At 38.2% G+C, this 24,919-nt stretch overlaps 2 protein-coding genes across 6 annotated transcripts in view; one reads left to right on the top strand and one right to left on the bottom strand.

The window, feature by feature from the left end:
- Positions 1–7,383, bottom strand: part of pamr1b (peptidase domain containing associated with muscle regeneration 1b) — a 68,818-nt gene extending 61,435 nt beyond the window's left edge. Inside the window, exons 1-3 of one of the 2 annotated variants that reach the window (XM_088377946.1) lie at positions 7,237–7,383; positions 6,802–6,896; positions 6,225–6,307 (exon numbers count right to left, since the gene is read on the bottom strand). The gene's annotated coding sequence lies outside the window, so the exon portion shown is untranslated. The remainder of the gene's footprint in view (positions 1–6,224; positions 6,308–6,801; positions 6,897–7,236) is intronic. The other variant, XM_088377947.1, reaches the window with a different exon arrangement.
- trim44 (TRIM family member 44) overlaps positions 1–24,262 on the top strand; it is a 29,067-nt gene extending 4,805 nt beyond the window's left edge. For 3 of the 4 annotated variants that reach the window (XR_015858941.1, XR_015858939.1, XR_015858940.1), the window contains 4 exons: positions 5,300–5,590; positions 8,556–8,578; positions 9,376–9,799; positions 23,234–24,262. Coding sequence is in view for 1 of the 4 variants with exons in the window: in XM_088377949.1 (XP_088234075.1) it covers positions 5,300–5,590; positions 8,556–8,578; positions 23,234–23,318 (399 nt within the window). In the remaining 3 variants the exon portion in view is untranslated. The remainder of the gene's footprint in view (positions 1–5,299; positions 5,591–8,555; positions 8,579–9,375; positions 9,800–23,233) is intronic. The other variant, XM_088377949.1, reaches the window with a different exon arrangement.
- Positions 24,263–24,919: the final 657 nt, after the last annotated feature.

The following is a 24,919-nucleotide window of genomic DNA, read 5'->3' as shown; positions in this document are numbered from 1 at the left end:
AACTTAACCTTGTAATTATTTACATGAAAGGGAATGTCACATCTCCAAACACTTTTTGATACATCGACATGCAAAGATATGTGGAATTTCAGTATCTCGGTGCAAAGATCTGTGTGCGCATTGGCTAAATATATCTTATCTGCCTTGTAAAACCTTCAAGAACAACCAGGATAGACTTTGAAAAAAAATGATTTTGTTTGTGTTTCTCCATACATCAGTTGTTTATGGTTGTTCCTCTCATCTACTTTGTTCTATCCTCTCTCCTTCTACTTTTCGTTTCTACCCCCTTCTCCCATTGCGTCGTAAGTCTGTAGCCCTGCCTCTGCTCACAGAATTTTAATTGAGTGACTCAGTATCATTCCCAAAGAAGGTGGCTTGGCTTGCTACTTGGGCTTCTGTGTGAGAAAGAAACAAACAGTTAAAAGGTGTCAACAAAAAACTTTTTTTTTGTCTAAAACTTTTGTTTTCCTCTCTGAATATGTGGATGTTAGTCCTGCATATAAGTATTTTAGTAATTGTTTAATCTGTCAATTATTTTGTGAAAAAAAAACATGTTTTATTTTCTGTCCCTTTTTATTCAAAGATAGGATATTATTTTTATATTGACAGTGCAGAAAATACACAAACATGATCTATGAGTATTTCCTACTACTTATTGTTTTCCGACCAAATGCAAGTGTTTTATTTTGATTCAACACAAAGATAGTCATTCTGCTTGCAGGGAGGACAGAACTAATTTAGTGTTGGGAAGCTGAATTTTGATTCAATACTCATTTAAAAAAAAAGCAATTAATAGTGATAATCTATTAGTTGTCAATTAATTGATGAATTGTTGCAGCACTAGTCCACCTTGTGCCATCCAAAATTACTTAAGAAAATACTCGTGATTTTTAAATTTAACTGCATGACATTTCTGACAAGTTAAGAATTGTGTTCAGTTGTAGTAGTGCAGCCCATTCCCACAATAATATTGAGGGATTTTGTTCAAAAGTATTGCCCTTTCAATCTAATATATTGTATTACAAAAATACTAGAAAAATAATAATTGTGAAACCCGTACATAGTTCCATCTTTAATTATGGAAAAGTACCGTATATCTTTTGTTCTGGGCTTTGTATGCACATCGCCCCACAATCTACCATTGTGGAGTGTATCGCTGAACTTCTGTTGTAGTTGTCTTTTCTAATTTACTATTGTCAGGGATAAGTGTGAGAATTGGGACCCAAGAGCAAGTATGGGTTAAAGATTATTTTTTTGAACGCGTTGAAGAATGAGCCATGGGAGTCGACTCTGGAGAGGGGTGTGCAATGAGACTAACAGGTGCAATGGGTGAGGTAAGGCCAACAAAGTACTACAAAGTTCAATAGGATGCCGTTGCGGGAACCCTGACAGGTCACAGGATAGGAATATGAAATACAAGTGCGGATCAAGGCAAGAGTGCATGATAATGAGCTGGATGTCGCTCTCATACAGAAGGGAAGGGGCAGGGCTCTCGGAGGAGAGGCAGCAGACCTGACACCTAACAGACACGACAACGCATTGAGGACTCTCGGTGTAAAGGTCAGACGACAACAGTTTCTGTTGTTAATATGTCACAACCTACTAGGGTGTCATTTGACTTAAGATAACCTGGATTGTACCACATCGATATCCGTTGTTTGTGTGAGAGTTAAATTTAATAGTTTGATGTGACTAATATTTGAGATCAGCGTGGCATCAAAAGTAACGGGGCACTTTACATTGATCGAGGATGAGAAGATGTGAGAAAATGTTTAAAAACACATCCATTTACTGCCAATGTTCCATTAATACTTTTATTGAAGGTCTTTTTTTAATTTAATTGCCAACTAAAAATTAACTTTTTTTCTTCTAAAACGTCCTATAATGGCCTAGTAAAGTCTAGATTTTCCTCTGCCGTTTTACAATAACAGAACCACATACAGAGGTAGCTTGCAACTCATGTTGTAGCGTGATGTTGTATTTTTCTTCTAATTTCTCTTTCATCGCTCAATGTTTACTCTTATCATCTCTTATGAGCAGGCTCTCCTGAGGCCTCGTTTTGTGACCTTAGCTTGACTGCAATGCAAATGAAGTCTAGCAAGCATGAATGCATCTTCCATGCAAGCTTGATATATTCTCAGGGAAATATATTCTCTAACTAAAAGTTAGGAGAGCACATTGCTGTTCCCAGTAAACAAAGAACAGGGATCTAGCTTCAAGGCCCCATCTGCCATTGAGGCCACGGGAAACCTCTGAAAGGGCAGAGAGATTGGAGGCGGTCCTCCAGATTGACTGTGGTAGTGAAAGAATGTGTCAGATAAGATAATAAGGCTGATCAGATTTATGTTAGAATTCCTGTTGTGGCTTGGTTAATGGACGCAGCAGTGTTCCGTGGATTTATGTTCACTGCTTTCTTTCCACTTACATTCATAGAACGTGAGCAGGGAGAGGCTAAGTGGATGTTAAGGCTGACACTGTACTCAAGGGACTGCTTTCTTTAAATTTTTTTGACATTTTCCACATATATGTAAATGGTTATAAAAATGCCTTAAATTAATTGACGTACTTACATATAAGTAGTTTTTTTTTTTTTTATCTTGCCATACAAATGGTGTTTGTGCCACACAATAAAAATAAATGGCCTTCGTTGCCTTTGAGGCCAACTGACAGCTTGTAAAGTAATAAAATGCCAATATGGATTAGTTGGTATGTGAAAGAATCAAATATATAAGATAATAAAATATAAGAAAAAAAAATAAGAATTAGCCACAGCATTTATATACACTGGAATATCGGCGCACAATGGCTTGTAAATGTAAATTGTGTGTTCGAATAAAAATAGTTGATTGATTGACTGAATACAGAATTGAGATTTTCGACATTGGAAATATGAACTTGAGATGGGAGGACTCAGTTTATTGTTTGGGAGGACTGTGTTTATTGTTTTGTTTTATGTAATGATAACTAAAGAGATGCTTGGTGCGGAAATAGAGGTAGAATAAATATGGCAGTGAGCAAGCAGTTACAGTGCTTCGAAAGCCAAACAGATGGCCTGCTGTAGTAGTACGTCGAAAGAGCTTCTGCAGTCTCCATCTCCAGATGGGATGCATGAAGTTTACCCCCGGGGAATCTGCTCAAACTCTCAATCACAGCATCATACAGACGTTTTGGTGTGAAAATAATATTCACTTGTTGAAGTAAGTGTGTATTGTTCATTTCACATTTTAATTGTTGCAGTTGATAAATATAAAGTAAATTGCAAGAACTGGTGGATTTGGCTGTGTTATGACAACATAAACTGGGAAATAAATAATCATTACCGAGATTAATGAAGATATCGATCCGGACTGCTTTACTACTGTAATGAAATGGACAAATGTGGATACTACTTGAGGATGAGTTGAACAGCCACATTGATTTGGAAGGAAAGCTGTCCATGATTTATTGCAACAGCAGGAGTTTAAACGCCAACTTTAGAAAAACACAGGACTATCTATTGGCATTGGATTAGGTCTTGGAAAAACTTGGACTAAAGATGTTTGGAGGCGGGGTTCCACCTTGAAGGATACAAATTTGTCTGCAGGAGCAACAAATCTAGTCGAGGAGTTATGCTCTATACTGAAACATTTGATTCCTTGTACGTGGTGGTAGAAAATGTATTCGAATGTGTATCAATTGAAGTCAATATGAGAAAAGACAAAAAAAACCCAGTAATAATCATGAGTGATTTGCTCGCTAATCTGAATCAGAAGGAGGCCTTACAAAACAGTGAAGAGTTCATTGCTAAAACAATACCAATGTCGACATGTCAACATGATAAAATATACTGTGGGTTATTATGGCTTATATCACGTCTCGCATTCCAAGCAGGGCCAGTACCCTAGACCTCATTGCAATATCTGAAACTTGGATTATGAAGACTCTTATGAACCCCCCAGAAAGCAGATCATTCGGACACTTGGACAAAAAAATAAATTATGAATAACCATGTTGTTGCTGTACACAACAACACCAAGGACGTCACTCTAGTTTTTTGTGGTAGCAAAAGTAACATATAGAAGTGTATCTATGGAGCTAGGGGATGTAAATTCTTGGTTGAAATTGAGGCGGAACTAGAAAAGCACAATTGCTTCATCTCGTTGCCCATTTCGGCAAATCATGTATTAACAGTGCATGAAATTAAATTGTAATGAATGGTGACAATGTACTAACCCAAATAAATACGTTATTTTAATTTTCTAAAATGTTTTGTTTCGCATACATGTGCATTTTCTGTAATCAGATATTAATACCTTTGAACAAGATTCCTCTATGAGATCTCAGGTATTTAAATAGCTTACAATAGTGTGTTTATTTCATGTTTACCATTACCACTCTATCTGACTGACAACTGACATTTGGCGGTGGTGTTGAATGTTCCAAGTTGACAGGTTAAACATTACCAATGGAAACATTGTGTTTGTCTATTGAGGTGCATGTAGATTAATTTGTAAGCTAAAAATATACCACAGAATTAAACAATTATTACCCTTTGCTTGCCCTGTGAAGTGATTACCCTGCCTCATTACACTTGTTTGACTTATGGCAAGATGTGATTATATCGTCTTATCAAATGTGCTGACCCCTTACTTGCTGAAGTCTATGAAGTCGTCTGCATGCTGGGGAGGAGATGCTCGCCGGAGATCTATTATAGTGTTTATGTCAGCAGTACAAACTAATTGCACTGAGGGGAACTTAAGTCCCATTTAGGGCTGTTTAAGTAGAGCTATTAACATACTTCAACCCTAAAATGTGGGCATGATCCCCGTCACTTATTTCGCTTTGTGTGCTCCAGAGGGTGTCGTAAGTCCAGCACCCCAGGAAGTCGAAACATCATATTGTACTGTATATCTAGTCAAGTACGTATATAGCCTAATTCAATTCGTATGGGTTACGAAGTGTATGTCGTATTGCACTGTATATAGTCAAGTACAGAGCTACCAACATATTGTATTTCTTTTGTTGACAAGAACAAAAGAACAAAAAAAGTCCTCCCTCAGCAGGGATTGTCTAAATACCCAAAATCTAATTTTAGCCCACCGCCTACCCATGCCGTTGAGTCTATTCCCACTAATTGTGTAAATACAGTAATATTTCATGTAAGAAGGGACACATTTCTTGAAAATGTATGTTTTAGAACTGACTAGAGTTATGTATTAATTATTTGAGTAGAGACTTCTGTAGAAAAGCATTGACATAAATCCAATGGTTTATTTTTTCATTTATTTATGCTTTTCTGTCCTTTCAACTATAACATCAGATGTCGACAATGGAATTGGAGGCATATGTGAGCAGTCAGTTCGATGCGCTTCGCAGAGCGGTATCGCTGGAAGAAAAAAGGACTCTACACCTTTTAGACCTCAAAGAGGCATTCCTGACAGCAGCTGCTGCAGAGAAGATTGCAGAGATCAACGTCCAAACTGAGCGTCTCCAGGAAGAAATGGCCAGCATTACACACCAGCTATGCTTGTTGGACAAGGCAACAACGATGAGCCCCTCACTGGCAGTAAAAGCCATCGTAGGAGCATCAGGACTGGACCATCGATTAACGGTAACCTTCTCTCCATCCTCATGACCCATCCTGTACTTCTTAATGGTGTCTCCTACTCCGAAAATGCGCACAGTCTAACAGAATGCTCATTCATTGTGTACCTCGCTTAGGTCATCCTTAAATATTATTGGTCGGTCGGTCAGCCAGCCCAACCATGCCTGAAACCATTATGCCCCGCTTTGGCATGAATGAATTAATTAATGTGGCGTTTCTACAACAATTATCTCACATTGCAGGAATTATAAATGTGTGCCCCCATGTATACGCAGACATTTATGTGCAGTTACTGAGATGCAGCAGCGCACATTGAATGATTCAAATGTTTTACACATCAGTTGAATTACCATATTTTCCAGACTATAAGTCGCAGTTTTTTTCATAGTTATCATATTACAGAACAGTTGTATTAGTGAAATTGGGAGAATTTTAGAATCTGAGCTTCTGAAGGAACCACTTGTTCTTGCCTGTCTTGTACCTGCAAAAGGGCAATGGACCCAATCAAGATGACACCAAGGTGAACTTAACAGGTTGTGTTTTATGGCAGCTACGTTAAGCAATCTACAACGAGCTCCTTCCTTGACATAAATCTAATGGTTAAGTTGGTTGTCGTTTTAAAACTTGTGTGTGTCTTTACCTTATAAACGACAGCTTTGCGGCCGGCGTAGCATCCAGTCAGGACCGTTACCACCTCCCGAGGTTTCATGAACTTGCCCATTTCTGCACGGTTGACAAGAAGCCATCAGCGAGGAATCGCCGCAACATTATAACAAGTTATTTAGTAGAAGGAAGGAAGAAGGAAAATTTTTACCCGAGGGTTTGATCTTACTGATGCAACTAAATAAGGCATTTAATGTTCAAGCATAGAATGGGTCTATTAAGAAAACCTTGTCAATAAGCAATTACATGCTATTGGCTGCTAAGATTAAACATGCCACACAAAAAAAATGTGTATGGTTCTAATGAAAAGAAATTAGCCACCTTAAATTATGCCTTTACTGATAGTGTATCTAGTTCTATGCTTGTCAGCCTTTGTCAGGATAAATGACTGTGGTTTGATTGTTCCTGAGGCCCGAACTGTATATTCACTTGTCTGCCTTTTAAACCCAGTAACAGTTAACATGCTCCCTCACCTCTCTTTTAAAAACTGAAGAGGAAGCATTTACTGCTCTGTGGCTACAAATTAAAACATCAAATTGCTGTATTTGTCTTACCATCAGCCAGGGTATCTTTAGTTTACTCTTGATGCTGCAATGGGTTAGTTACGTATCAGTCGTGGTTGTATCTCTGCTGCGGATTGCTCCTATAACTGAGAAATGATGGGCTTCGTTCATTGATTGATTGCTGATGGTGATTAGAGTTTGGACTAACATCGGAAATCTGCATTCGCTATTCATGTACCATTTAAACAGCAAATCCCAAATCACTTTAAATGGGTCACTCGCTCTACTTTTGCCGAAAACAACACATCATAGTCCAAAAAAATGAAAAATGAAATTTGGTCATAATGTTAAATGGAGTGCACTTACCCACACCAGGGCTCGCAAAGCTTTTTGAAAGCAAGAGCTACTTCTTGGGCACTGATTACTTTCAGTGACTACCAGTTTAGTACACACTTCTAAAATAACAAATTTGCTTAATTTACTTACTTTATCATAGTGTGGCAGTACGAAGCACACGCAGCTGACTTTCCAAACACGTCTTTAATCCAAGACTGCCTGCCAACAACATTGGCAAGATTCAAGTCTTCAAAGCAGCAAATGCAACATGATACAACAAAGGGCACAAACAACTCCACCCCTACGTGCAGGGCTGCTGGGTGAGAGGCCTGGTCCATAGGTCTGCCACATTAGTAACAATATTAAATAATAATAAACACCAGAAACTTTTCCGGCCTTGAAATACCGTATTGCCCCGATTATAAGACGACCCTGATTATAAGACGACCCCCTCTTTTTCAAGACTCAAATTTGAAAAAAGACTTTTTGAACACCAAATTACATTTTTATACAGAAAATAATTACAGTACATCTGAAACAAATGATTATAACAATATATTCGAGAGAAAAAGCATGTTATTTTGCCTCTTCAAATCATGCAAAAACTGTCTATCACATCTTAATATCAGAACATTTAAATATGTAAACTAAAGTGCAATCACATTTGTAAATGAATGGATTCTGGTTTTTGTGTTTTTCTGTGATAAAACAACAAAATTGCAATAACTGCTTTAACCATCAAAGTAAAGTCTAACTGTAACTGTAGTCTTGAAACAAATCTGAATAAGGAAAAACATTGCAAAAAAATAATGCAAACTGGTTTAAATTTGAGAGTAGCTGAGATCTCTCTCCTTCTTCTTCGTGGCAGGGGTTCACTTTGGCCTGGGGAGTTAAGGTCAGCATTCGCTTTAAAGATAGCTGGCGCCATCTAGCGTTGTGAATGGGTATAATGTCTAGACCCCGAATGTAAGACGACCCCCACTTTTTCTGTCTTATTTCAATGCAAAAAACACCATCTTATATTCGGGCCAATACGGTACTGTGTTGTGCACTGTGCATGCAACCTGGACCATTAGCTAAGCGGTTAGCATTCTGTGCTCCCAAGCAAGTGATGAGTTGGTTGTGGGTCTATCCCTGACTGGGAGGAAAACCATCCGTGACATAAAAAAAAAAAAAAACAATATCATTATATAATCAATTATAAATCATTAAAACATGTATGGGCGGCTCAGTGGAGCATTGGTTACCACGTCACATCACAGTTCAGAGGTGTCTGGATCGATTCTGGCTTTCCCTGTGGTCACAAAGTGAGAGTGAGAATTTATGGGCCTGTTTTGGAGCCACACCAGCTGTGGCCCTAGTTAATGTGAATTATGTTGTTTACCTTGTACTTTATTACCCATAACACCTGCACACTTACTTCTAGTATTTTATTCTTAGTAAATTTTTGTCTTTCTCTCTGTTTGCAGCGTGACTTTGAAGCCAGACCAAGGTAAGGAAGCCACTTTGATCCATGTTGACCTTTACAAACTAAGGGCACATTCGAAACACTTCTTTCTGTATAACGTCATAAGGGGCCTGCCATTTTAGTGGGATTAATAAAACATGCAAATTGCACTTGAATGTTCCTCATAACAGATTCATGAGAAAGCAATCACTGACCAAAGGACAAAACTACTGTCGACACTGCTCTTCTCATAAATATATTTCAATTTGCACTATTTCAATTCTTTTAAAGACAGAACATTACATTTGCATTAGATCAACCTCCTCCATGCTATCCCTAATGAAGTGGCCAGCTCAAATGGCGGAAAACAAATTGTGCTGATGTAGTTGTTGAAAAATTGTGAATGTGAACCATGAGCTCAGTAAGGTATGACTGTCGTTCCGCATTGAACTCAAGTATCAACGTGGATGAATTTGCTTAAATAATACTACAACAAAATTTCCACCATGTCAGTGCTCCCCAACATTTTTTCCACCGGGGACCAGTCCATGCAAGTCTATATAACCTTTGTGAACTTGCAACCATTCAGTCACCAAGTTACCTTATTCGCTTATTTTGATGATGTTCAGTTTAGCAAACAATTCTATGTTGTTTTGAGTGGTCTCGTGGGGCAGAGAAAATTGCTCCATGGACGAGGGGTTTGATTTGACTGCTCTACGGCAAGCAAACTAACAAACAGCATCCATATTTTGATGGGCAGTCGCGTCTGTGTTCATTTGTAATGAAAGGACTCTTTTTACCTTGGTCTGTGTCAGACCATTTCAAAACTTTGTCATTCTCAGACTTGCACTTATTGAGCCAGCGCCCTGTGAGAAAAAAGAAGGGCCTCATGCACTTCCTGGTTGTGTACCTGTGCTCTTCTCAAAGTGCCCCAAACAGAACAAGATACAAATCTGCACAGGGCTCGTCAATAAAGCATATCCTTCCTATGAGAAAAAAATGATATTGACATTGACTCTCTTGCACTCTCTCACTCTCTCTCACTCTCTCTCACTCTCTCTCTCTCTCTCTCTCTCTCTCTCTCTCTCTCTCTCTCTCTCTCTCTCGATATATAGTGTTTATATTATACATTATTATTATTTTTTTAGCTGCGCTTACTGAGCCCAGGAATACACATCAGCACCCTTCTGATCAGGAATATACATCTCTGTTAGTCATTCTTTGGGTCACACTGGAGGTCACGTAAAAGGAGAAGCTACAATTAAGGTATTTAAATATGTTTTACGTTGAGATCTTGTTTGCTCTGAACAAAATTGGATGAGGAGGGTTGACTGTTAGTGAAGCGAATTTGTGCGTTACATATCTCACATTTCAGCTGCATAATATAACTTGCTTGCACGAGATTCCCAATGCACATGAGCTACTTGCTATGGTTCACGTGTGAAATACAAAAGGCACGAGTGTGTCACTAATATATGTAAAGCTCGCACGTGACTTACTGTACATATCTTGCGAGCACAGGTTGTAAGTGTTGAGTGCATGTTATATCTATCATATTGTCTCCAGTGTTCTATATTTACTTAGTGGAAAACAATATGTCATTAATGATTCAGCCAGTATTATGAGCTCCCAGGTTGAAGCAGATGGCAGCAAGGCTGGGCCGAAGGGTGAGATGACGCTGCCCTTGACCAAGGTTAACTGCTACCTCTTACTACATTCCCTGATATAATTACTCTCCGTATTGCACTAAATTACAGTGTTGCGGAATCTTTTGTAGCTAGTGGAAAATACCTTTGTCTTATAAATAACTAATAGCTTTTTTTTTTTTTTTTTAGCAATATCTACAAGGGAGATTCTTATGAGTGAATTCATTGTCTAGCTTGAGTTGGCTGCATTGCATGGATGACTTGGGGTGACAAAATATCCTTGATCAAATTTATGTAAAATTCCCGGAATATTCTAAACTCCTTTTCAGATGCCTGGATTGTACTGAGCAGATTATTACACTTTGGAAAGTTTGCCGTATCGTAGAGCTCTGTGAATGGAGCTCAGTTTCCCATAGCCAATGCTAGTAGGTGTATAAAGAATAGACAGCACCTCTGCTGGTATCAGCCATGTCGTGCCCTCGATTTTGTCTGAAATGCTTCAAGACATGAATAATTAACAATGAATTCCACACTATCTCCTGAATTCTTGACAATCCATTCATTTATCTCCAGGACCCCCAAGTTAAATTAATTTATCTAATAGGGTAAGAGGAAAAGTGTAACAAGAGAAAAGAGGCAGAATTCCATAGAGGATTTTCTACAAAAGAAATCGAGAGAAAAATTGATAATGCAGCAAAAACAGAATTCTGCTGTCGAAGCCCAATATCACTACTCAAGACAAAGTGTTCCCCTCACACTATAATCCCCATACCCACACACATCTTTGCACCAGTTGCATATCAATGCAGTGCTTGCCAAGGTCTTCTAAATTCAAATCTCAGTTCTGCTCTCAGGTCATCCAACAGACTGTTGCTTTAATGAGATGTATTTTAATTTAAATTAAATTTAAAATTTCATTTCTCTGATTAAACAATTACATGCCTTGCTTCTCCTGACCCTCCCTTCATTTTTTATTTTCTTACATTTATGTATATTATATTTATGTATTTGTATGAACACTATGAAGCTCTTGCACATATTGGTCCTTAAAATATGTTTTATTGTGTTTTATGCAACCTGTGGAATTTATTACTTAAAAGAAAATCAATTAATACGATGTTGAATTTAGCTTTGTCGGATACATTCCAAAAGGAGTCAGTTAATTTCAGGGGTACAATGTGTACACTAGATCGAATGCAGTGAGTTACTGACTTGTTCACGATTATCCACGATATTTTAGAAATGAAGGAACTATGAACGAACTAAATGAATTATATGATAAAAACTGATGATTCAATGTTAGAAATACCAAGTCTTTAGGCATGGCTGCTTTCCAATGGTTGGAGAATATTTAAAGAAAAAAAAAAACACGTAGTATTCTGCATGTGGCAACTTTGCTTAAGGAGACTAATGGTGACCGATAGAGCACTTAAATCAATGGAATCAGAATACCAGTCAGAATGGGAATCTTTGAAAGTTTGGCACATTCACTATAATTACAAAAGAGGTGTATGCAGTCAACCTTAAGTAATACCCCTTAATTAGTCAGCAATATTGAACTACCCTACATTTTCCTTTATTGACTAGCCTCACAGTTTAACACACATAGATTTGCATGTTCTTGTAACAAAAATAAATAAATAAATACAACGACACACGCACACATTCACATACAAATGTCATTATTATTAATAATAAATGACTGTATGTACATAGTGTTAAGACCAAGAGGACAAGAGAACCCTAAATAACAGCTCTTAATTTTGCAAATTAGTATGCTGACATTTGGAAATGTGATGATGGTTGTCAGCCATTAGAATTTGAAGCACACCTTCTGTCACAGTTATTGTGAAACTTAAAAACAATATGAGGTTTGTATATGAGAGACATGTAGCCTTTCGTGGCTGTGAATGAATCACATTGCTCACATATTGACTTCATAATTATAGCTTTCTATGAATACCTAATTGGGGCTGATTCTACAACAGCTACATTGGAGTAATCAACAGAAGGCAACATTTTGATGAAAATCACCATGAAGAAGCTGCCAACATGATGATAAAGTAGCTCTTCCAGCAACAACAACAAAAAAAGATCTTAACATACCATCACATAGTCTTGTTCCCAATAGAGGCTCTTTTTTCCCAAAGGCAGACTATCAAACCTATCTTTTTAGAATTTTTACAATTTTTTTTCATGAAAATTTTTAATATTGGTAATAATACAAAGCTAAATCTAGATTAAAAAATCATTGCCTCTAAACCTAATAACTGGTTGGGCCACCCACAGCAGCAACAACATAAACCAAGCGTTTTCTGTTTCTGGCCGTCAGTCTTTCACATCTCTGTGGATATATTTTGGCTCACTCTTCCTCTCCGAATTGCTTTAATTCAGCAACACTGGCAGGTTTTCGGGCATGAATGGCCTTTTGAGAAATATGCCACAGCATTTCAATCCGATTCAAATCTGGATTTAGACGAGGCTATTCAAAAACCCCTCCATTTTCAAGTTTTTTTCTTGTTCCACACTTTTTGACCAATTCAAACCATTCCAACTTGAAACTGTTCAACTCAATCCTATCACTCTTTTTTCCCCCAAATAAAATAAAAAATTAAGGCTATTTTATTCATATTTTGCTCTGTCTATATTTTTGATCATTCCAGAGATTAAACAAATATTGAATATCCTTTTTTGATTTTGCTGCTCTGCCTCTTGACCCTGAAAGGTTTAAGCTGTTGAAAATGTTCATGATGCCGATTTGTGGACAGTTAGAAGACGCTGCAATAACTGTTACGGAATTACCTATCCAGATCGGGACTGCCTCTGCAATTCTCTTCTTTTCTCGAGACATACACTGACACATATATACATATAGTACTATACACACACACACATGCACATTACATTTTGCTGCAATAGAGTAACATTTCTGATCTCTGTTTGTAGAAGATGTGGAAAGATAGTGGCAGACTGAATCAAGGTGCAATGAATAAGTGCCTTATCAAGCCCTTGGCCCTCGGTTAGAAGTGTCAAGACAGAATAGACACACACACACACACACATACTCACAAATGTTGGCAGACATCTCCCTTCCCATAGCTGCTGCAGATGGACATCTGCAACATCAACATCACAGCAAATGTTTGTTGAATCAGTGGGATGGGACATCTCCCTCACTCAGTCCACAGTGTCCCTCTGCTCAGTTGTCATCCAAGAGAGGCAAGGGAAGTATTTTTGAAGGTTTAATTCAGTAGCCCTACCACAAGACCTAAGACATTGTTTAGACTTAAAGGAAACATTCCTTACATATAATAACTGTATTGGAATGTGAAGTAACCTTCCCAACCTGTTACTCTTCTGGTAAATATTCTCAGGCTAACTAGCTTGAGCACATTAAGACTGATGGCAGTGTATTTTATGGCATATTTTATTTTTCAATACTCTAACGGTCTTCAGTGGTGGAATGGAGGGTCCCACTTATCCCCCTTGCCTTGTCCTCAGGGATTTTCTCCATTACCCAGTCTATTACAGGATTGAAGAGTGCTGACATCACACACACTTGGCGGACTCCAGATCTTACAATAAAGCTGGTAGTGCTTGTTCCCACGATGCACAAAAAGCCGTTATAGAACTGTTGGATGATGTTGACTGGGTGAGAGGGGATTCCATAGCTTTCATGATCTTCCAGACACTATCTCGATGGATGCTGTCAAAAGCCTTCTTGAAGTCAATGATGATGTAAAGCTGTTGTTGTCATTCACGACATTGTTCAGTGGTTTCTTAGAGTGAAAATGTGGTCAATGCATCCTTTTCCTTTTCTAAAACCAGCTTGTTTGTTGCGGAGAAATTTGTCAACTGTTGTTGCGATGCGTTGTATAATTATTTTGTTAAATATTTTGCTGGGAACAGAAAAAAGTGTGATGCCCCTCTAGTTGGACTTCAGATTACAGTATGTCGTAGAATAGGTCATTTTCCTCTTCTTTGGCATCATTGGTGGGAGAGTAGCTTTGTATAATTGTAAGGTTATGTTGTCCTTTGAATCTGGCTATTAATATTCTGTTACTAATGGGTTTCCATTCTATGAGTGATTTCTCTCTGCCTTTTTGGAGAATGATGGCAATCCCTCTTGATGCCGGTCATCGTCTTGCCCATATTATAGAACTGTTTGTCCAGTGTTTGTTTTGATTGATCCTGAATCAGTCCATCTCGTTTCACTTATCCCAAGAATATTGAGGTTGTAGCGTCATTTCCTTGTTGATCTGCGCCAACTTCCCAGCTTCAAACATGGTTCGAACATTCCAGAAGCCAAACTTGAGTTTGGCTTTGGTGCTCAGAATCCACTTCTTTGCACCACCAACTTCCTGAGTGATGGCGGTCATATGAGTTTGTTACTCCTGTGGGCCTTTGTCTCTAGATTTTTTTAGGTTTCTTTTGTTGTTGTTTCCGTAGATGTGGGATATTTTACAGAAGAAGGTTGCGACCCCTATATCAAACCAACGGCCATTCCTGAGCAGTTGGAGTGGGTGGAGGTGGTTTGTTAGTCCTCCCATACTCCTCTTGCCTTCCAGGTAATCAATTACAGACTCACACAACATGAGACCAGGCAGGACAAGCTGGCACGTCAAGTCCAACCAACTCCTGTTACCATATGAGTGGCAGTTGACTTGCAATCTGCCACAATTGGCACCATGAGACAACCTAATAGCCAGTTTAATTCTTTATTTAATTCAGTTTGTTAGCTATGTTTCAAAGCACCAAATCTTTTTTTTTTTTTTGTCCTCCTTGCCCTACGTGCATGTGATGTCCCTCCACTACTGAGTAGGGGTCAGAAAGAGGAGGAGTGGGTATCTTTTCTCAGAGAGGTGTAAACAGCATTTTAATTTCAAAGCCCCTCTGGTGATATAGAGTTTCTGTGGTAACATGTCAGGGAACCTGGTCATTTTGCTGATTAAGATGGCGCCGGCGGTTTACTGTTTCAGAAGGGGCTGTGAGAAAGAGGCAGCAGGGGCTGGGCTGCCAGCCATCTGCCAAGTGTGTAGCCACTGCTGTGACCAGTCGGCCCTCATAATGGTTGTTTGGCCCTGTGACAAAAGCAGTTTGGTACTCACGTCAGCCTAAAACGGTCTCCCAAAGTAACCCTGAAAAGATGGTGCCTTGTGGTGGAATAATAAAAAGGTTGAGAGGACCTAACAGACAATCTGCCTCTGGGCGGTGGCAAAGGCTGAATATAACAAGTTAAAAGTAAAATGAAGAGTGAAGACCATGTACTGTTGGTGCTCACTATTGCTTATTTCTAAGCTGAAGCTGTGAAACTGAGAACAAACAAAGCTTTATCTCCCCAATGTATTTTCTCTGACTTCGCTTTCATTTGTGCATTAAATTTATACTTCAAGGAGTATTAGAGACTGTGCTAAAAAAATTCTATTCAGTTCCCATTAGTTGCTTTAAATACAAATTGTGTTGGAAAGACAGACTTTGCTCTACTTGCAAAAAAAATCATTGATTGCCTGACCAGGGAGTTGTATAATGAAGTACAATAAATAGAACTTGTGCCTCAGGGTTCTGCAATGAGTAGCTGCTAGGGGCTTGGCAACCATCTTGCTTACCCTTCTAGGCAGTAATTTCAGGCTAACAAGAACAGAGTCCTATTAAACTTAATTTGGTGCGAACATAACTGTACTCTTAATTGATTTGCTACATAAAATGTTACATTAGAATACTTCAAATTATAAAATCGACAGTCATTGCTAAGGATTGTTGCACGTATTTATTTAAACTGTGAAGCCTTATTTACAGTCTTTAAAAGTACACTGGAACCTTGGTTACGAATGTAATTTGTCCCATGAGTATGTTTGTAACCAACAATGTTTTCATTGAAACGCATAGAAATGCAATTAATTCATTCCAGACCAACAACAAAGTTATTTTTGTTATTGTCACTGGTGTTTGGATAAACCCGAGCCATATTTGGAGGTCCACTGTAATAGAGGACATGTTTGTTAGTGACGACGTTTAAGAACAAATTTTGTTTTCTTGAAGTGTATTATTAGCAATTTAGTTTTCTTAACATTCAGACAGAAATTGATGTTCTTACACAAATGTGGACAGTTGCCTCACCGCATTCCTGTCTGCAGCAAACTGCACAAAGGACTGAAGTGTTACGCTTAAACAGGTTTAGATTGAGCATAACTACAAAGGCGAAATGAGTTATTGATGATTATGAAATGTGTAACTCAACTCATTTTAACATGTACAGTATGATGACATTTCCAAACTTCTTAACTTAAAAATTGTATGTCCTTAAAATGAAATCCACCAATTTAAAGACAAAAGCAGCTTCAATTATTCAAGAAGCATCTGTTCAATGCAGAATTTCCTGATCATATTTAGCAAAAATATCAAGTTTTGACCCAGATTGATTTGAGAGTACTTCTCGGATAATCCCTCCCTGTCCGTCCTTGTTGGACACGAGCGTTGTTGCACCATCAAATGAGCCAATGGAAGATTGAGGTCAAATGCCATTAACGTAATGTCTCTGCATTAATTTGTCTTCATGAATTACATTAGTCATCCGTGTTTAACTGGATTGGGAATTCATTCATTTTCTCATAACATAATTATCCAACTCCTCACACCTGCTGCAGCACATAAACCCGTGTGATCCCCGATCATCAGCTCAGTCTTTAATTGTACGTCTTTGACCTTTCCGCCCACCTGCTCAGTGCGCCTGCAGGTATCCTCGGCATAATACATGCGTCACGAACAGAGTTGACCGCACACAAAGTTTTTGAAAGAGTCGTTTGCAATGTACTTTCTTACCACACAATGCCATGCATGAGCATTTGCTGGAGGATGAGATTTATTCTCAGTAGTTGCACTTTGCAGCAATGAGTAAGCTGCAGAGCATACAAAGGGTCATATTAAACAGCTGCTCGTGCTTTGTCCCTGCCATGATGCATTGCCTTTTTGTTTTGCCATCCCTTCACTTCCTCCATGAGCTGATGAAGTCTCTACAACAGCCGAGAAACACCACAGGGTGTTGTATTGTTTTTCAGGGGAAGAATGTCCCAGTGACTCGATCAGTCTGAAAGGAGCACACTGTCATTGTTTTGTTTTGGTTTTAGAATTTGCAGGCATTAAGAAATCATTTTATTTCCATGACATCCGTGTTGTAACCACACATTTTTACTTCTGGAAAATATGAATAACAGTCAATAAAGAGCAGTTAGCATCTGTCTCTCGCAGTGTCACTGAAAGAAATGCCTGACAAATCTGTGTAATGATCATTAAGATAAAGGATAAATGTTTGAAATGGAGGGGTCGCCTAACTCAAAAAGAGTAAAAATATGTAGCTGTAGTGCTATAAGGTGAACAAACATAAGTGCTCCAGATTTACATATTTATGGTTCATATATTCAACAGTCACCTTGACAGCATCAGCAGCCTGGCTCTTCCTGCATACTGCTACTTCACTCTCTTTATTTGCTTTAAATCTCACCTCCCCATTCACTCCAGATTAATACATGCTATAGAATGCCATTTGAAACGAACATTTAATATTATTAAATATTATATATCATATAATATTAAATCTTATATAAATATTAAACTTAATATTTAACCATTTTAAAAGGAACAGAAGTACTAAAGTACAAAATCAAGCTACTCAGTCTTCTTTTAAATACAATATTTTTTCAGTAAAAATAGCTCAGCTTTAGTCTTTTGTTAAATTTACTTGAATTATTGATTCTTCTGACCACAGTATACATTACCACAACTCCATTCTATCCCAGAAAACACTGTTTTCTTTAGTAATTAAGTAAAGTTAAGTAATTTTAACTGGCATTGGAGGGTATTACAATGCTTGTCAAAGGGTTTTGAATTAATCCTAAACCCGTGTGGTCATATCAGATATAAATGTATGCAGGACTCTTTGGGATTAGTCCAACAAATGGTTGAGGATTTATGTTAAAATTATTATTAGAAATTAAAAGTATTTCTATGGAATTAAAGACTATTCAGATTTCCACATGTGATCTCTCAAAGATCCAAACACTTCTTGATACCGTTTTTATCGAGATCAGAAACCATTTTCCTCAACATACGTTAGATGATGTGTTAGTGAAGAACAGAATTAATTGAATGGAAGAACAAAAAGAGGGCATTAAAAGGACGTATCTGAGGGTTTGACCATCATGATGTAATGCTCTGCTGGGATAGAAAAATGAATGGACCAAGAGCAATCGTCTGTGATAGAACTCAATTAATGTTTATTATCACTCCAATTGATTAGGAAACTGAGAATTTGTCTGAGGTATGGACCTTGAAATTTCACATCTTGCATCAATTCCTTGTCATTATAATAATGTCTTAGTTGGTGGTTTAAACTTAGATTCGTTATCCCCAAATGCATTGCATTATGTTGATCTTTACACATTTAATGATGCTGGCCTATTTGGAATAAAATTACAGAGGGAAAAGTGTGGACATTCCACATAGGCTCTTCAACATTCTCCCACATCAGCACAGTTGTTTCCTGACAGTACCGAAGCTGCTACTGTTCTTTTTACTTGCAAAATCCCCTCCTGATCAATTATGTTTCCCATTCTTTGAATCTCCCTTTACTTCGGTGTAACGGTTCGTTTGCTCTGGTTGTTTCCCTCCCTCACATTTCTTGTCGTTAGGATACATACAAGAAATAGCACAAATTCTGGCGAAGTGTTGGAAACATCAGAGGCAGACTCCTTCGAAAAGTGTGGGCGGGGCCGGTCTTGAAGTACTCCTCAGTCAGGCTTGTCTGATAAAAGAAAAGACTATGAATCCATAAAGATGAGAGAAAGTTGGCCAGTAAGATGGAGGGGCAAAACAGAACAAAATAGGCCCTCACGATTAGACACAATAGTGTTCACATTGTTTTTTGTCTATTTTTTCCCTAAGTAGTAGTTTCGACTGTATGTATATAGAACAAAAAAAAAATCCCCCATACAATTTATGGCTCATCTTCTGTTGCCGCTTTTGTTTTATCAAATTTTCCATTGTTCCTGCAAAGCTATTATGTTGAATCACCCAGGAGAAGTGATGGGTTTTACTTCATTAAATTGTGGCAGAGTGTGCTGCTTTACTTAAGAAAAATGGTATGACTTGTCCTCATGGGCTCTGTCAATAACCATTAACTATCTTCTCTCATTAGACCAAATCCCATAGACCCTGGGGCTTGAGAACAGCCCCGCCACCTTATATGATCGAATACACACTGAGTAGATGGAATCCCAAACTGTTTGAAAATGCAAATGGCCATATTTTTATTCCTTGTTATGCACAGTCTCATTGTCTTTTATCCTTTATTCGGTTAGTCAAGCACAAATAACCTTCTCCTCATTCAACAGTGGCTATACAGTAAGAATCTATGCAACTTTGATCAAATGACGTTTTTTTTCATACAAAGGAATAAAATGTTTCAAAACATTTTTAATATGAATATTAATGATTTTTTTAATATTAATAAAATTGCCCAAATAAAATTTGGTCACATTTTGAAGTGGTTTATCTCAGTCTCATTTGTTTTACATCATAAAACTCTTGCGCTAGAACAATGTTGTTTTAACTTTTATATCCACTATAATACTTTAGATCCTCTCTTGAGACACACATGCACAAATTTGCACTATCCATCATCTCCAAGGTACTGCAGTATGATTCATATGTCAGTAAGTCTGGCTCAAGCTTGTGAGGCTGCCACAAATATGTGAGTGTTTCAAGATAATGATTTAGGATAAGTAGCAGTGCCCTTGCTAGGAGCAGTACATTTAAATTTAATCAAGGCTGGGCTCCACCCTTTTCTATCTCCCAGAACCCCCAGAGGGTTGACTACCCCAAAAAAGAAATGGAATAATAGAGACAAATGTCTTAAAATGTCTTTTCATCTGGAGAAATCCTACAAAGGTGGGTTTATTGTAGAAATGTACTGTGCTGTCTAATGGCAATGTTTACAACATAACGTTTTTTCTGCCTGTCTCATTTGCTTTACAATAAAAGTCAAAACAATCCGTGTTCACACAGTTCTGCGAAAATGAGAAAACACATGCATCCGGAAACAGTAGATTCCTATGTTTTTTTTGGGTGCTTCCGCAGCCAGTGTGTCAGCTCTACTTGCCTAATCTCACCCCATCCTCAGGCCACGGTCATACCAAGGGGAAGAGGCAATGATCGGTTCTGATCAATAATACATTGACTGCATTAATGCTTATGAATAAGTCATGGAAGCAGAGAACCCAGGTGACAGGAATGACACCTATTTGCACGGACACGCACTCGCACAGCCAAATGATCTTTTATTTTAGGGCTTAGAAGATGAATGAACAAGAAGAGAGCAAAGCAAGGACTTTGACTTTGCGCTTGAGAATGTATCAAGCACTTGCTGACTTTTAGTTACATGTCAAGGCTCCTCTGTCCTTTTTCTGTCACCACCCTATATCTTTCAAGGCCCCTTTTTCCTGTGGGTGGAGTGAATACGTTATTACATCTGTGTCCTCAGTCTTACTAAACACTACTTTTATATAACTCAATTTGGTTGAAGTCGTGCTTTTTTTACTATCATGTATGCATCTGTATGTAAACATTACCCCGGATGCCATCTCGGACAATAGGATGGTCCATTGCACAATTTTGTGTGTGTGTGTGTGTGTGGTGGTTGTGGGTGTGGCTGGTTTGGTGTGTGTGTGTGCACTGCCAACAACAAAACCAGAGAGGCCTGTGTGATGCTGGGGCAAATTTGAATACTCAGTAAAATTAGCGTGGTCGATGAAAGTACATCTGGTACTGTTGCCAGGAATTTTGAATGGGAAGAGCACTATTGAATAATTAATTCACTGGATGTGCACTGAAGTGAGATGGGAGAAACTATAGCAACTGCTGTATGTGGGTGTATTCACTATGTCATCGTTTCTGTTGGCCGGCATTGCCAAGATGCATGTGTTTGTGTGGATGCTGATTGCTGCAGTGTTTTAAAAATACAAGAGTATTTTACAAGTATTTTGTGGAACGATAGTTTGATCTGGCTTATGAGATGCCCCGTGGTGACTTTTGAGTGGTGTCTCCCCAGGAAGTGCAGGAAGAGAGAGAAATCAACTCTTTGCTTCTAGTATGAATATGAATACACAGTGCTCGAAATTATCATTGGTGAATATCAGAGGTTTCTTATCTCTTCCCCTCAAATTTTCCACTGCTCCTTGCATTGGTTGAAAAAGTGATGTGGTGAAGGTAGAACAGTGTTGAGCTGCTTGATGATGACACCGGCTGTGAATGATGGAATCATGTCCTTGGAGGAGCGGTAGGAGTTGAGGTCAGACAATGCAATCGTGTGGCCACACAACACAAAACCAGCAGGTTTGTGTCGATTTCATCAATTTGTCGCTTGAAAAGATACCATTGCTCAAAAACGTATTAATTTCTCGCACAATGGCTTACAAAATTAAAGACACAGCCTTGCACAGATTTTTGGCAGTCATAGCATTAATCTCTGCCAGTTCTGCTAGTCATAAACGCTTGCATCCTCATGCTTACGGTTAACAACATTAAAGGCAAGGCAATAAAAAAAAAAATCACAAGAGCTGGGTCTCATTTTAAGTGCATCCAATTATCAAGTATGAGACATTTCACAGTTTATAGTCTGAAGATTCAATATATCTAAGACTCTAAGTACAGCAATTTCAGAGTCGTCAGCCGAATTGTGTATTACAAGGTCACATATTATACGGAGACGGCATACTTATCAAGTTTTGGGTTTGCACAAGTCAAGTAAAAAGGCCATTTAGTAAAGGTTATTATTTCACTCCATGGTTTCTCTGCACGCATAGAAACTTAAGCCCCTATTTCACTGAGTGGCAAACAACTGCGAGTGTTTTCGAAGGCACGAATATTGCATTCATGTAAGGTTTTGTTCAAGGTCGCAAATGTTCTTAAAATGTTTGCCAGATGTTCGTCAACAGTTTTAGTGAGTTTTAAAAGTACAGGCAAAAGTCTGCCAAACATTTGGCAAACATTTGCGACCTTGAAAAAAACCTGTTGAGAACGCATGATCTACTTTCCAAAACACTCCCAATCGCTCGCCTCTCAGAGGGATAGGTGCTTTAAACATCACAATCAGCTCCTAATGACTCCTGATGAGCCTCCTCTGTCGTCAGTGTTCTTGTTCTGGATGTGTGTACGTGCGTGCGTGTGAATGAGTGTATGATGTAACTTTGGGCACATTTAAGGAAGAGAAGCTATTTTTGTCACTGTTACCATTTCATTTCGCTCTCATAATTTTATTTTCAGGTCAGAAATGACTGCATGTTAGCATGCTAGGAGAAATTAGAATTTAGGTCAAAGCAAGTATGTGAGCATAAGTTACTCAGATGCTGAATGCCGATGTGAGTTCAACTATTACACTCACTTTGCATTAAGGATAGGCAACTAATCGAAATGTAATGATTTATGTATTATATACGCGCGTGTGTGTGTAGTGTATAATTACGTATGTAAATACTCAAATTGATTTTATCCGCTGCTGTGTTGATTATGTATGTTTTGTTGCTGCCGTTAGGCAGGATCCTCGCATCGCCAAATCCATAACTTGTGAGAAAACAAACAAAAAAATATAGCATTATAAATATTGCATCATCAAACGAGTTTTCCAGATCCTGTGAGGACTCATCAATAGTATACTATAATCTAGTATATCAATCATATCCAAAATGAAAAAAAAATTGAACGTAAGCAAATTTAGGCAGGAGGTTTCCACCTCGCAGTGATGAGTATACTTCAACCATGTTAGTGCAATGTGCAATTAGAGCTTTTTGTGATGTGTGGAATGTCTCCAGGCCCAGATTGCTACATCACTGCAAAACTGCTGATAGAAAAGGGACCAAATGGATGATTTTCTGCTTGAAGTGTTGATTGATTGAAACTGATTACATCTCACTAAAGTTTTTCATAATATGTGCGTGCAATGGACTGTGTGTGTCGTATTTTTCATGATTGTGATATGATTGATTCTTTTTGTGCTCCTTTTCAGGCTACCAATACCAAGGGCAGACCCGGTGGACCCACAGAACTTTGAAGACAGTGATTCTGGACCTTCCATGGAGCACGGCCCTTAATCGTAGCCTTTCTGTTTAAGTTGAGGCTCAACCTACTTTTAGCCTCATTGTGCTCTTAAGTATCTCTTCTCCTCAAATGACAGTGAAGTGACCTTGAATTCACTTGTGAGTGCTCAAGGGGGTTGTAATATAATTTCCCTCCTCAAAAATTAGAATGTTTCTCAACCATTAACTTTGCTTGATGGAAACACTGCAGTCCTCTGTAATCGATTACAATCTGGCCCAATTTCCACTGCCAGTTGGATCCAGGGCTTCCTCGTGTGCCTGCAGACTAAGAGAGGGAGATTGGATATATTAAGCTCGGCAAATGTCACAATTTGGGCATTTCTTCAATACTGTGATTTTTACTTTAGGTTTTTCAGTTGTAGAGAGTGTCGACAGCCGATTTGTAATTGGTTGTGAAAAAAGAATAGACATCTAGCTTCTTTTTATACTCTTGCCTTTTCAACTTCCCGTCATTCTGGGGCTTTAATGTTTTTTTTTTTCCCTCATACCCTCTTACTGAACAAATCACTGACATTTCGGAACGTTTCTGGATTAATGTTAATTAATATTAGCTCACTGCCTTTGTTGTTCATATGATGAAACATGAAAAATATGAAAGAACAAAACAAAACATGAAACAACACAGTTTGTGACAAATTAATATTGTTGCTAATTTACACTCCTTCCACCTTGGACCACTCGAGCACGGGTTTCATTCACAATGCACCACTAATATTTTGAATGTTATCGTTTCTTTTGTCATAAATTTTATGTTCACGATGGTGATATGTAGGTCATATGTGACAGCATGAAAACACTACCTGAGCGCTACACTTAAGGTGCAACAACATTCTTATCAACAAATAACGAAATCATAATTTTCGATCCAATTCTGTTAATTATATTTTGTCTAATTTTGTCTTGAATCTAGAAATAAACACTTTTGATTTGAAGAATAACTTCTGTTAGAAAGTTTCTTTTGTTGTTGCTTTTGTATTTTTCTTTTAAGAATCATGTCTGTGCTACCCTAAAGTATCTGAGACTGAATTACCTGAAAACTTTGCAAGCAAATGAGGATGGTTGAGACAATAAGGTGGATACAGTGCTGCATGTAATTCTAGTTTGACTTCATCAAAATTCAAAGAGCCAAAGCCTCCAAATAGGATTGGCTACTGAAACAAAGGGTGGTGATGGAGTCCAAAAGCGACCTCGATTATCTGACCCACTACAGATGCATTTAAATGCAGCTAATCACAGCTCAGCTTCAGAAACCTGCTGAGCCCTGATTGGTTGTGACCTGAGACATTGCAACTGTTCTATCATTTTCAGTCGATAGCAAGTGGTAAAATGGTCTCCCCTTGAGACGGATAACAATTTTGCCTGTTTAATTCTATTTCCTCAAACAAAACATTAATCATAACACTGTCTCGACTAGTTTGGCTGCACAGAACATATTATTACAAACTTTGAGGTGGACTTTGCCTTTAACTCGTGTTGTTTTTGAAGTGTTGCTAAGTCATGAGCCGGCATCTAATTTGCTCTCGAATCACACAACGCGAGATAATAGATGGAATTCCAACATTTGTTTGATGCGTGAATGCGAATTTTGCTCCCCT

This window comes from Syngnathus floridae, chromosome 6, assembly GCF_059516105.1.
Source record: "Syngnathus floridae isolate MCC-2025c chromosome 6, RoL_Sflo_1.0, whole genome shotgun sequence".
Lineage (NCBI taxonomy): Eukaryota > Metazoa > Chordata > Actinopteri > Syngnathiformes > Syngnathidae > Syngnathus > Syngnathus floridae.
The sequence above is the reverse complement of the archived record's forward strand: the minus strand, read 5'-3'. Positions and strand labels throughout refer to the sequence as shown.